A 12,391-nucleotide genomic window follows, 5' to 3' on the forward strand; every position below is an offset into this window, starting at 1 on the left:
CATGGTGGTGAATGTTTAGACGAGTTGCTGTATTAATGGACTTCGAGTTTGTCGTTGCCCGACTCTTGCTGATGCTACGCCCCAACTCTCACTGGGGATCATTGATGTTTGGCCAGACGCATAGGGAAATAAAATTGAGAGCCTGCGCCATTATGTCCTAGTAGAAGCAGCGTATGACACCGAATGGGCTTTCACGAAGTCCACTTACACGATCCCCAGACAAGTTGCCTGGGAACCCTGCCAGTGGTGTTGTTTAGCGTGTGGGGGGGCTGCTATACTTGGCTTAGCACGCCGAGGAGGACGCCCCACAGGACCTGGAACTCAAAGGACTCACAACCTTGGAAGCTTGTGAGGTGTGACGCCCTGCCGAGATCCCGCTACGATCTGGTGGCTGGCGTGCATCTCGCCGCATCCTGTCCTCATGTGTGACTGCCTACCCCTGCCCACGGGCGGCAAGCTGTCCAGGAACGACTCGCGGCTCGCGACAATGGCAGACCTCACAATCCGCAACCTCACCATCACGGAGCTCGAGCTCAAGCTGGTTGAGCGGTTCGACGCCCAGCCCGTCGAGAGCGGCGGCGTGGCAAACATCACCAGCAAGCTTTCCGGGCTCTTCAACTCGACGTCGGCCCCGGTCTCTCGGCCAGCGGTGCCCCAAGGCGAGGGCCGCGACCGCCGCGACGTGTCAATCGTCGTCCCGCGCTTCGAGACCAGGCTGACAGATGTCCGCTCGCCGGACCCGGCCCGCGAGGTCGTCCGCCTGACCTTCGAGCACGAAGAAGGCCAGCGCTACCGGCTCGACATCCCCGGTGCCTCGGCGCGCAGCATCGAGCTCGAGCGCCTGGACGGCGCCCCCAAGGAGTACACGGCCGTCTACGTGCAGAACGGGTGCACGCTGGCCATCTTCAGCTCTGCCAACCTCGCGAGCTGGATGCGGGAGCTCAAGGACGATTTCCCCCTCTCGGCTCTGTCCATCCCTGGCACGCACAACAGCCCGACGTGCCATGTCGCCTTGCCGTCTGTGCGTTGCCAGGCGGCCGGCGTGCGGGAGCAGCTCGACAACGGCGTGCGCTTCTTCGACATCCGCGTCTCCGTAAGCGAGGACCATGACAACCTGTCCCTGGTGCACAGCGCGTTCCCCATCTCCCTGACTGGCACCAAGTACTTTCGGGAGCTGCTGGACGAGGTGTATGCTTTCCTGGATGCGAATCCGTCGGAGACGCTCGTCATGAGTGTGAAGCGTGAAGGCACGGGCAAGGGATCAGACCAGAGGCTATCCAGGATCCTGAAGGACAAATTCTACGAGGGTAACAAAGAGCGATGGTTTACACGTCCGTGGGTGCCCCGGCTCAGAGAAGCCCGTGGCAAGATAGTTCTATTACGCAGGCATGTCCTCGACGACAGTCTGAGAGGGGAGCACGATGGGAAAGGCTGGGGTTTAGACGGCAGCGCCTGGCCAGACAATTGCGAGGACGGGCGGGTTGGCAGTGGTATCGCCCGGGTTCAGGACTTTTATGAAGTTGGAGAGTCGACGAATATTGGCAAAAAGATTGAGCTGGCCCGGAAACACCTGGAGCGAGCAGGCGAGAAGGTCGGCTTCCCCGAGAGGGAGAAGGAGCCGGAGCCGTTCTTCATCAACTTTCTGAGCGCAAGCAACTTCTTCAACGCCAGCTGCTGGCCCGAGAAGGTCGCGGCCAAAGCCAATCCGGCCATCATCGAGTATCTGTGCGTACGTCATGGCGAGGACGGAAAGGGCCCTGACGGCCTGAAGGTAGGCGACGCTGCTACGGGCATCGTGGTCACGGACTGGGTTGGGCAGGACGGTGATTGGGACCTGATTCGGTGTATCGTAGGTTGGAACGCCCGCCTGCAGATGAAAGAATAGCGCGGTTCCAGCTGGAACCCGTCCGGCTAGTTGGGTATTGTCCAGCTCATATGAGTCTGGAAACGCACAAGAGCCTGGAAGACCATGAACAATGCCTGAGGTACTTAAGTAAACAATTGTCATGGAGGCAACCTTGGAAGTGCTGGAGTCCGTTTCGACTTGAGAAAGATGCCCACTGTGCCCACTGTGACTGGCGCACAGCATCCGACTCCTTACGCGACCAATGCCATCCAATGACGGCTCAAAGACGATGGCTCATGGAGTCTGTGAATGCGGGGGTGATGAATCGCTGCCATCGCATCCCGTCAGACAAGGGAGGAGCGACTGGTCCGCGAAAAGTGGATGCTGCACAAATGACGTCACCACACCGCGCGCTCGTCTGACAGTTGGGGGAGGTTTGTCCACATGGGGATAGCTTCAAACCGGGCACCTGCAGCTCTGCCTGCTGCGGCCAATAGACGAGCTTCACTGCCGTGGTCAGGTGTTGTTTCTCTTTGATGCCAAACCTGGTTGCCTGGGACCTGCTCCCTCTGGGGTCGAGCGTCACTGCCAATCCCTCTGCCGTCATCAGCGATCATTTCGTGGCCTGCCTACCTTAAGGTAACTACGCTGACGCTTCTTTACCCTCGCCTGTTCCTTTCTCCCTCCCACCTGCCAATACGACAAGCAATTTCTCTCCAGAGTACATCAAAGACATTCACCACAAAGCAGTCGAGATCCAGAACGTCGTCAAAATGCTGCACAGCTACCACCTCTCCGTCTTCCTCCAGCTCTTGCTGGCCATCTTCGCCTTTGCGGCCCCGGTCGCCGACGAGGTTTCGACCACGGCTGCTGACCCGTGGCAGTACGGCACTGGCGGCGGCATTGTCGGCTTCATCGTTCTGGTCCTCGATATTATTGTCTGGAGTATGTCACCATTCCTCCAGATTTCCCACTGCTCCCCTTCCTGCCGCTCTGTCCGCCATTGCCAGCCATGCTCCCTGTACGTGCAGGCGGAAAACACAACATGCTAACCATCTCTCGAAATTCTGCAGTCGAGGTCCTCAAGTCTAACCGCCCCGTCAGCCACAAGCTCCTCTGGTGTCTCCTCGTCTTCCTCTTCCCCATCGGTGGCATCATCATCTACTGGCTCTTCTCCAACCGCGCCGCCCACAACAGTGGCGGCTACGAGCCTCTATAAAAGCGTGCACACACACTGTGTGCTCGCCCCAGGATTTGCAAGACATTGGAACCTCGTGTGGTGATTCCCGCCACTCAAAGATGCCAGGCATTGTTTGGTCCTACGACATCCTACGTCCAAGTCCGAGTCCTCGGGCTGCTTCATGAAGTATCAATCGTGGCAAGGATTGTAGAGATGGAGTAGGAAGCGCAAGGTTGCGCATGAGTAGCATATTGGTGTTGTATATGTTCTGGGTGTGCATGACTGAATTTCCTTGATGGGAAATTGGTTGAGGAGACGAAGGATCTGTTTCTACGCACAACGACTTGAGCAAAATGATTGACAGCAGCTATCAAATCTTCAATGCGCATTAAATCTACCTGCCGTTTCCATCCTTGTACATGCAGTGCACGTTATGATCAACCACACGTGACATGCCTCAGAGTGGACTGGCTTGTTGAACATCACAAATGACAACAGTCCGCCCGAAGAGAATCGCGACCTATTTAAGCACATTGTACACAACAAGCATGACGTGTAGCCCCACGGAACACACAATTTCCGGGCTATGGTGAACAGTCTGACCGGTCCCCCCCGCTCCGATAATCTGACAACAGGTTCGCACCGACAGCCGCAAAACAGGCTCGAGATTCGAGACACCTTTTGCCGTTTGCGAGCAAACTATCGGCTTCACGAAACGGCACGGGCTCACTAGTGGACACAAGCTTGTAATCAAAATATCTCCGGGCGAGTACACGACCTGCATACATGTCGCGGTTCTCGTTGCGTCTCAATGATATCCAGTATCATCATATACGTGCTATATATTGATCTATATGTCACTGGAGACACGACAGGTAGTTCCTTTAGTCATCTCTGAGATGGTCGCTCTGATATCCGCCCCGTCTCTCATCTCCAGAGCCGGGCTGCAGCTGCGACGGCGTCCGCGAGTGGCCCCGATTCGGCGGGCTCGGGATGATGTCGCCGTCCAGTGTGATCATGCTGCTGTCAAGCTGCCGGTTCTCCTCGTGAGCCAGCAGGCCCACATCCTCGTCGTCCGAGTCGCTGTCGTCCTTGTCCTCCTCCTCGGACGAGGCGGCGGTCTGGTAGCCGCTACCCGAGGTCTTGCCGGTCGCCTCGGCCTGCGCCTCGTTGCGCATCCTCGACAGCTTGATCCAGTTGTAGCATGCGATTGCAAAGATTGTCACGACCAGGCCGCTGATGTTGATGGGCGTGAGCTTGTCGTCGAACACCACTGCGGCAACCAGGATGGTGACGACTTCCTTGAAGATGCCGGCGATAGACAAGGTGACGACACTGCTTCGCTTCAGCAGAGCGAACTCACTGGCCGTCATTAGAAACGCAATCGTGCCAGGGAATAGCAAAATCAATGGTGCCTTGATGGCTCCCCATTCTTGGCTGAGCCCCTGTGCAGCCTCGACGAAAGCGAAGAAGCCCTCGACCGGGAGGGCGATCACGAGTAAAGCCACGAACATGACCGGGGCGAGGAAGAAGATGCTCGAGAATGGATTCGAAGTGGCCGGGTTGCGTAGGAGGAGGATCTGTGTCAGAGCCCAGCGAAATCCGGAGAAAAAGGCCGCCGAGATGATGAGGACGAATCCTGTCAGGTCGAATTGTACTTCGCCAGCGACCATCATTATAACACCGCCAGTCATGGTCGCAATGATAGCCACCAGTTTCCACGTCGGAGATTCGAGCCTGAAAACGAAGGCGAAGATGAGGACAAACGCCAGCGAGGAGGACTTGCACATGGCTAAAGGTGTACTGTTAGTACTTGAATGCCGCCGAACCCAAAACGAAAGAACCCCATACTGAGTACAGCATGCTGGAATCACTTACTGTAAAAGGTCAGGGTGATAAACTTCAGAGACATGTTGCCCAATCCAATGTCCAGCCCAGTTGCTGCACCGCATGGTGCTATCCTCGTCAAGTAGAATGATTTGGTCATTGCCGGCCTATCGGGTTCGGCTTCGTGACGTGACCGGCCTAGGTCCGACTCACGGTGGCCGTTGTTTGGTCGTAGTGAAGGAAAGAAGTATAGGACTATCGCAGCTAGGGAAAATTGCACGAGCATGTGCATAGAAGTCGTAAAGAGCGGGAATGGGAAGTTGAGTCGACTCGAATCGAACATCCACTTGTTGTACTAGAAATGACGATACAGACTTGTCAGTTATGCCGAACCATCGAAATAAAACCGAGTTTGGCGCCAGAACACAGCCGACGGCCAAGGATTGGAGCCAACAACATACCAGAGATATTGACAGAGAGAAAATGTACCAGAGACCAATCAAGACCAGGTTGATGGCGAGCCTCCTTGCAACGTTGAGGTCGGCTAGGTGCTTCTGCTCGTCGGAAAGGTTTTCCCGGGCGACTCTCTGATCAAGTCGCGTGTTGCGCTGCTTCTTCGCCTTCTTCCTCCGTTTGTCTTTTTTCGTGAGCCCGGTCTCTTCGTCATCGTGGAGGTCCTCGTCCGAGAGTGAGCCATCGCTGTCTAGATTCGCCCGGTGATCTTGCCTCGCGAACTCTCCCGAATTGGCTTCTTCTGAAATCTTCGGAGCAGCTTCGCTTGGGCCGCCCATGATGCTACTGCCTCTTGGCCGCGTCGTCCGAGAAGCGATTGGAGGCGCATTGGAAGAACCGGTCAGGGTACTCCGGCGGCGGCGATGCCCGCCAGGCGTGATGGGATCCATCTCTATACTGTCGTCGGGACTGCGGAGGTGAGACGAAGTCGCGTAGGAAGGCGAGGACGAGCGCCCTATGCCGTAACCATTGGTAGCAGGGCGGTCAGCGCGGAAGCTGGTCGAGGCGGCCGAAGGAGAGGACGCGCTGGTGTCGACGAGGCTCGGAGATGTTGGAAGGAGAACGTTGCCGGAAGAATCGACGGCGGTGCGGGAAGGGCGGTTGGAGGGTAGAGCGAGGTGAGCTGACTGCTGTTGTTGCTCGTGGAGGTGGAGCTGGCGCTGAGGGGTAGAAGAAGAGGATGGCGATCTTGAGTTGGTGAGCAAAGACGACATGATCAGGAGTTCAGATCACGGGTGCCCTGTGGTCGACGACGGGTGTCGAGTATTGGCAATCGTGAGTCGGATAGGGCACACACACACGCATGCACATACAGCATGTAGGGGAGACTTGGAGCGGGTGACCTGCTGGCAGCTGGGGCAGCCATGCCCAACGTGGCCTGGTTGGTCCCTGAGCAGCAAGGGATTCTTGTCGCTGAGTGGCAGTGGAGTGGTCCAGCTAGCGGGTCTCTGGCTGGAACAATGCAAGCTGTGCGCCGGCAGGGGGGGACGCCTGGAGCTATCGACGCCTAGCGAGGATGATCTGTGGAGCTCAAATTGTCATGCCGGGGCGAGACTGTACGAGCCTGTTGCTACGATCGGGAGGGCTAGTCTAGAGGTTCTGGAAGGCTGGACCGTACCTCACCCATGACGGTCTCGTGGAATCCCAGAGGGACGGCGCAAGTCTTGCCCTGCTCTCTGGCGCGGCCTTGGAACCCCAGACCCGAGGAATTGCAGGGGCACGCTCAGCTGCGGGACGAAACCTAATCCCTTGATGCTGCGCGCGCCAGGGCCACACGCGACCACATACATCAGTTAGTGTGAGGTGGTGCACGTCAATGCACGGTAATGAGCCAGCGTGAGCCTGGCTCACGGGATGCTGGCTCCCTTTGGGCTTACCGGGTAGCGCTAAAAGAGGCCATCTTAAGTACGCAACTAGCTTGTGCTATCCATTGTGGGAGCTGCAAGGACTGGACTGGTCGTGCCTACTTCTGCACGCTGTCATCACCGCTCTTTCCCTGAATCATGCGTGCTGGACAGTCAGTACACGCGAGTTGACCCAATGCCATCCATCGCCTTCAGACTCTCCCAGCTGTGAGGAGGTGCCGCGCCTTGGTCGTCCGTCGCCAGTCCTTGTGGCAGGCAGCCCAGCGGCGGGACCCGAGACAGGCTTACTGCGTTGTCAAAAGCCAGAGCGACAGGGACATTCCTGGATCACTCGTCGCGGTGTGGCAAGGCAACAACAACCTTGTTTCTTGTGCGTCGAAGCTTGGCAGCAGCTTCTGTCTGGTCCACGCAAACGGCGACCACCTCGCAGCAAGTCATGTGCAGCCCTCGAAAATAACCCCCCCTGTCTTCCCCAGGTCCTGCGTCAACCTACTTGGCACTTGGCGGCGATCACTCTCTCTGCTGGGAGGGCGCCCGCTGCCGTCCAGACAGCCGTTCTGTGCATGCCACCGCACCTCACCGCAAAATCGATCCCTGTTGCAGGGCATCCCGCACGCTGAGCTGACCCACGAGCGCGGGTCCTCGGGCGTCGGATGCGCCGGGCCAGGAATATGGGGCCGCACGCATCCATCGCAGACCCCAATGTCATCACGTGTGCTCACGGCTTCGTCTCCGCACCTCTTTAGCTGCCCAGATTGGCCTCGATGGGCTCCGATCGATCGGCCAGCAAGGCCAACCTCCCAAACACGCACATCACTCTACATCGCCAAGCGGGCATGTCGCAGCCGCCAGGCGAATTGCACCAGTTTGGGAAAAGATGGTTTACTGCCATGAACGGACCAGAAAGTCGCGGTCGATAGGATCTGACAGGTATCACTTTCAAACAAAGCACTCGGCGACATCATGCCATGCACTTGATCAGCCAGAAAGGCCCAATGTCGAGGTCATTGATCATGCTTTCTCAACTGTGAGCCCGCTATCCAGCTGAACAGTTTACTGTACAACTCTTCCTCCATCTAAAACACAAGAAAAGAAGGAAAATCACCCCATGCAGTGGCCTCTCCTGCCTGTCCAGCACAAAAGCCAACCGCTACTCCATACATTGAAAGATGAGTGGGCAAGACCGTCTCAAACAGAAACAGCTTTACCCCTCTGAGGGAGGGAAGAAAAGAAAAAAGCACAGCACGGATCCTTTTCCTCGCGCCGATTTCAGATACTTAGTTACCCACGTTGAAGAAGCCGAAAAAGACCTTGAAGAAGCCAGAGGCAGTGATCTTGGCGACAACGGTCTGGACGATCTTGAGCGGGATGCCGAGAGCGCCAGTGATCATGGTGAGGAAGCCCATGTCGGCAGTGATGTTGCCAACAATGGCATTCAGGTCGAGGTTGCCCGACAGGAAGCCCTGGAGGAGCGCGGTGAACTTGCCAGTGAAGTTGACGTTGCCGAGCAGGCTGCCGATAGCGGAGACGATGGTGCCGCTGGAGAGGTAGCCGGAGATGATGGCGTTGAAGCTGCCCAGGCCGCTCAGGGCACCCGTGATCAGGGAGCCGATGCTGCCGGTGCCGATGAGACCGGTGATCTGGCCGGCAAAGTCAGCGCCGAGGAGGGCCTCGAGAGAAGCACCAAAGTTGGCGCCGGCGCTGAACAGGGCGGTGATCTTGGCCGTAAGCTCGGGGCTGAGGCCGAGGATGTTGCAGACGTGGGCGATGAACTCGCCGTCCTGGAGGATGTCGGTCAGGACAGCGGCAAAGTCACCCTTGGAGTTGAGAAGGGCGTCGAAGCGGGCAATGAAGACCTTGTCGGTGAAGAGAGCCTCGAGCTTGGCCGCGAGCGAGGCGTCGCCGGTCAGGCTGGCAGCCAAGTTCCACACGGCCTGGGACTGGGCGCTGCTGCTCAGGAAGCCGCCGAGGTTGAAGTTGCCACCAGCGAGCGCGCCGGCGACGGCGTTGAAGATGTCCTTGTCGCCCACGATGCCGGACAGGAAGCCGAGGTAGTCGGCGTTGCCGATGAGGTCGACGGCCTGGGCGCTCGCGTGGGTGCTGACGGTGGCGGTGGCGAGCTCGTTGATAAAGGTCTCGTTGGTGAAGAGCGCGCCAGCCTTGTTCAGAAACTGCTGGTCCTTGAGGAGGCCCTTGACCTTGACCGAGGCGTCGCTCTTGGAAATGGTCGCGAGCGTGTTCTGCGCGAGCGAGCCGTCCTGCAGGAGGCGGATGATCTGCGGGGACAGGGCACCGCCGCCCACGATGGTGTTGAGGGCATCCTCGACGGGGCTGTGTGGTAGGAATCGCTGTTAGTCTGGAGTTTGTGGCTTTGGTGATGTAAATGGGGCAGCAAGTTGCTTACTTGGTGGTGGTGGCGGGCTGGCTCTGGACGGGAGCGGCAGGAGTGGTGCTGGTTGAGCCACCAGTAAAGTCTGTCGAGTTTGTCGTTGCCCTGTCAGTCCAAGCTGATTCCGAAACACGAACTTTGCAATATACAGGGCGAGATGATGATGACTTACAGTTGCCGATGCTGTCGAAGAAGCCACGCTCGCGGAGAGCTGCGGAAACGAAAAAACCCAGTATTGTTAGCGTTCTGACCAGTCCTTATTATCTAGGCTTCCCCCTTTTGTGAAGCGTCGTGGCGTTGGGCGTGTTCGCTTTGACTTACCAGCAACGGGGCCGGTCACGGGCATGGCGGAGACGGAAGTGGCGCCGATGACGACGGCGACGGCGACGGAGTACTTCATCTTGCTGGGTTCGTGTTTGGTTGGTTGTTCAAGTGACTTGAAAAGATGCGGATCCTGTCCTTGCGAAAGAGTATGCGAGAGATAGAGAATGCGTCTATGTATATATGTGTATAGATATACACGTTATTCGAGGGAGCGTGAAGAATGAATGTTGGAAAGCACGGGCTGGCCGGCGTTTGAAAGTGGGTTGATGGAAGTGAGTGTGGAAAGGAAGGAAGAGAGGCCGACTGTTGTTGGGATGAGGAGGGAAGAGAGAAAGGAATTGGTGTTTTCCGAGGGTTGACGAGGGAAATATATACTAGTGCCTCTCTCACCATTTCGACACCCTCGAGGGTTGCTTGAAGAGTTGCCATGGCGGAGTAAGGCAAGCACGTCTGCGATCAGACGAGGGACGAGCAGGGGCAGCAGGGGTAGCTCTGTGGACGCTATGGACTCTGTGGATGCTGTGGACTCAGTTCTGGCACTTTGACGTCTAATCTGTCATGACTGTCTGGTCTATAGTGGGAGCAGCGGGTGTAAGTCGTCCCTGCGCTAGTGCCGCGCCTGGCAAATGACGCAGGAAGTGTCACTGTGTCCCGCGGTCTTGGGATGATGGTCCTTGCTTGTCCGAGCCCACGCGCATCGTCCCGCTGTGCAATAGGGCCAACTGGTGAACCGAGAGGCTTCCGCTCGTTCTATTCCAGTTCTGCCATTACGGGACAAGGGGGACAATTGGCCATCTGGGGAGCAGTGTGCACTGTGCCTGCCTTAGATACGTATCTGGTCTTGCCTCAGCTTCGTACCTGCAGAAGTGACAGACATGTTGTTTCTTGCGTTTGCAATATAATGTGGAGCCGTCCTGGCCACAACGACATTGAAGAACTCGAACCCGTGGAGAAGATGAAGGGGGGAAACGGCCATCCGAGGGACTCGGCTACATTGCACGCAAATAACCAGGACAGGGATGTGAGGCGGGAGAGATCGGCCGGCAGGCGTGTTTGACACTTTGACACTTTGACAGGCTCATCTCCCACGGGCTGGCCTTGCATGATGGGAAACATGGGTGGGCCTCCCGCACGTGCTGCCGGCGTTGCGGCGCCCGGCGGTTTCGGGGGGCGGAGGCCCGAGCGGAAGCAACGACCGGACAAGGCAAGGCAAGGCGGGGTGTCCGGGACCCGTGAATTGCTGCCACAAGAAGGGAGCAGAGGCCACGGTCGAGCATTATTATTATTATCATTTCAGATGCAGGCACGTCTCGCAATGGCGGTGCCGTCCTCCCATGCCGCCTCCAAAAGGCCTCACGTCACGTCTGTGCGCACTCGTGCTGTCGCCCAGCCGGCAACGGGATGATGCCCATCGACCAACGTCTGCGCGGCATGGCATCCAGATCTTCCCGCACGCTAGCAAAAAATGCCCCGATGCTGAAGCAGCGTACTGACAGTCCAAAACAAGACAAGACCTGTCTCCGTGGCCAAAGGTCATATATCTGCGACATCTTCTCCTGTGAGTGTGCTGGGGAGGCCTAGGCCGGCTCTTGTTGTTCATCCCTCTCCTCCTTCCGCTTGGTTCTATGTGATATCTGGGCCTCGGACAGGCTCTCGCCAGGATGACGGCTCCACAGTTCCGGATCGTCGCACCTCATCCCAGTGTGATGAAAACTCGAAAAGTCCCAAAGACCGAGTATTCTTGAGCTTGCCTTTGCCCATAGTTCAAGCTGTTCCCAGGGGTCCTCCAGCCGGTGCCTTCTGCGCGACTGCAGGCAGCTCGACGCTTGCACTGCTTTCAGCACGAGCTCTGGCCTCCGTGGGCTTGTCTCCCCACCGCCAGCAACACGTCCGAGCACATCCCCAGGTCATCAGCAACACCCTCATGCCTCTGTACGCCGCCTCGATTAGTCAATTCCTCAATATCAGACCCAGACTTTGGCACCCTCAACTTGTAGTAACTGCTCAGGTACAGGATATACAGCGAAAAGAGAAAAGAGAAGAGAGAGAGAGAGAGAGATCCCACAGTAAGCCCGTAAAAGTCACAAACACAAGGTAATCATCAGCCCTCCATTCATCAGGACGACCCCCATGTTCTTGTTGTAGTCGAGAAAGTAGTACAGTGCCACCACGACGATCGCGACGCACGCCACAATGATGTCGACACACATGAACGCGCAAGGGTGGATGCGCGGGACTGTGCCCGTGAAGTCGAGCAGCGGGATGATCTCCAGGCCGTCAATGGCTATGGCGACGCCCGACTGACGGTAACGGGACCTCAATGTCAGCAGTAGGCCAGTTCTAGGCAGATGATTATGTATTCCGTTGTTGTTGTTGTTGTTGTTGTCCCGGGGGGAGGGAGGGTTGGTAGTCACTTACCAAACCCACGGTCCACCACCACTGCTCTCGCGAGTCACCCCGTTTGCGCTTGGCATTGTTTACGACGGCGATGTTCGCAGCCGCCAGGGCGACACCGCACGCGCGCGACAAGACCAAGATGATTGCTCCTGTTTGTGGGACTCGTGAGCGGTTCTGTCGCGGAGTCTCTGGCCTCGCCCTCTGCGGCTGCGTCTGCGACTGCGACTGCGACTGCATTTCAAAGCGACAACTCGGTGGCGAGTTTTGGGTTGGGCAGTGTTGTGAGCGTTACATAACTTGGAGAGAGCCGTACAGAAGTGTATTTAGAGCAGAGTGATTGGTGTTGTTGTCCGGATGATGGCCAGCATGACACATGTACCAAATCCAGAAGCCAGGAAAACGTGTGAACACGTCAAGGTGCAGAGTCGTGTACCTACATAAGGTACCTTGTGAGAAACGCTTTCTGAGTGCCTGGCAAGGCGCAAGCACACTGCAGTGATGCAGCTACAATCACAGCATTTAATTGGTTCTATATACGATGCACACCTTGT

At 57.1% G+C, this 12,391-nt stretch overlaps 4 protein-coding genes across 4 annotated transcripts; 2 read left to right on the forward strand and 2 right to left on the reverse strand.

Annotated features, from left to right (window-relative positions):
• Positions 1–342: 342 nt before the first annotated feature.
• B0I36DRAFT_323717 (phosphatidylinositol-specific phospholipase C) lies at positions 343–2,119 on the forward strand. Its single transcript, XM_046154009.1, has one exon. The coding sequence runs from the start codon at positions 422–424 to the stop codon at positions 1,883–1,885; it is 1,464 nt and encodes a 487-aa protein (XP_046013019.1). The 5' UTR covers positions 343–421; the 3' UTR covers positions 1,886–2,119.
• Positions 2,120–2,397: 278 nt separating this feature from the next.
• B0I36DRAFT_323718 (uncharacterized protein) lies at positions 2,398–3,537 on the forward strand. Its single transcript, XM_046154010.1, has 2 exons — positions 2,398–2,791; positions 2,920–3,537. Exons 1-2 carry the CDS (start codon positions 2,620–2,622, stop codon positions 3,063–3,065), a joined length of 318 nt encoding a protein of 105 aa, XP_046013020.1. The 5' UTR covers positions 2,398–2,619; the 3' UTR covers positions 3,066–3,537.
• A 248-nt stretch (positions 3,538–3,785) lies between these two features.
• On the reverse strand, positions 3,786–6,246 carry B0I36DRAFT_289377 (triose-phosphate transporter family-domain-containing protein). The gene is made up of 3 exons (XM_046151673.1): positions 5,315–6,246; positions 4,905–5,208; positions 3,786–4,818 (listed from the first exon to the last, which is right to left on the reverse strand). Exons 1-3 carry the CDS (start codon positions 6,077–6,079, stop codon positions 3,911–3,913), a joined length of 1,977 nt encoding a protein of 658 aa, XP_046013021.1. The 5' UTR covers positions 6,080–6,246; the 3' UTR covers positions 3,786–3,910.
• A 1,761-nt stretch (positions 6,247–8,007) lies between these two features.
• B0I36DRAFT_349429 (uncharacterized protein) lies at positions 8,008–9,519 on the reverse strand (the record flags this gene model as incomplete). The annotated part of the gene is made up of 4 exons (XM_046156793.1): positions 8,008–9,061; positions 9,135–9,204; positions 9,292–9,330; positions 9,441–9,519. 4 exons carry the CDS (start codon positions 9,517–9,519, stop codon positions 8,008–8,010), a joined length of 1,242 nt encoding a protein of 413 aa, XP_046013022.1.
• Between the last annotated feature and the right edge of the window lie 2,872 nt (positions 9,520–12,391).

This window comes from Microdochium trichocladiopsis (assembly GCF_020744255.1).
Source record: "Microdochium trichocladiopsis strain MPI-CAGE-CH-0230 chromosome Unknown B0I36scaffold_5, whole genome shotgun sequence".
Classification (NCBI taxonomy): Eukaryota; Fungi; Ascomycota; class Sordariomycetes; order Xylariales; family Microdochiaceae; genus Microdochium; species Microdochium trichocladiopsis.

Excerpts from the sequence above, each read along its gene's own strand:
- B0I36DRAFT_323717 (XM_046154009.1), top strand. The coding sequence starts at position 422 with ATGTGTGACTGCCTACCCCTGCCCACGGGCGGCAAGCTGTCCAGGAAC.
- B0I36DRAFT_323718 (XM_046154010.1), top strand. The coding sequence starts at position 2,620 with ATGCTGCACAGCTACCACCTCTCCGTCTTCCTCCAGCTCTTGCTGGCC. Across the intron at positions 2,792-2,919 it reads CCTCGATATTATTGTCTGGA|TCGAGGTCCTCAAGTCTAAC; the intron begins GTATGTCACCAT and ends GAAATTCTGCAG.
- B0I36DRAFT_289377 (XM_046151673.1), bottom strand. The coding sequence starts at position 6,079 with ATGTCGTCTTTGCTCACCAACTCAAGATCGCCATCCTCTTCTTCTACC. Across the intron at positions 5,209-5,314 it reads TCTCTCTGTCAATATCTCTG|TACAACAAGTGGATGTTCGA; the intron begins GTATGTTGTTGG and ends CGTCATTTCTAG. Across the intron at positions 4,819-4,904 it reads TATCACCCTGACCTTTTACA|CCATGTGCAAGTCCTCCTCG; the intron begins GTAAGTGATTCC and ends GTACACCTTTAG.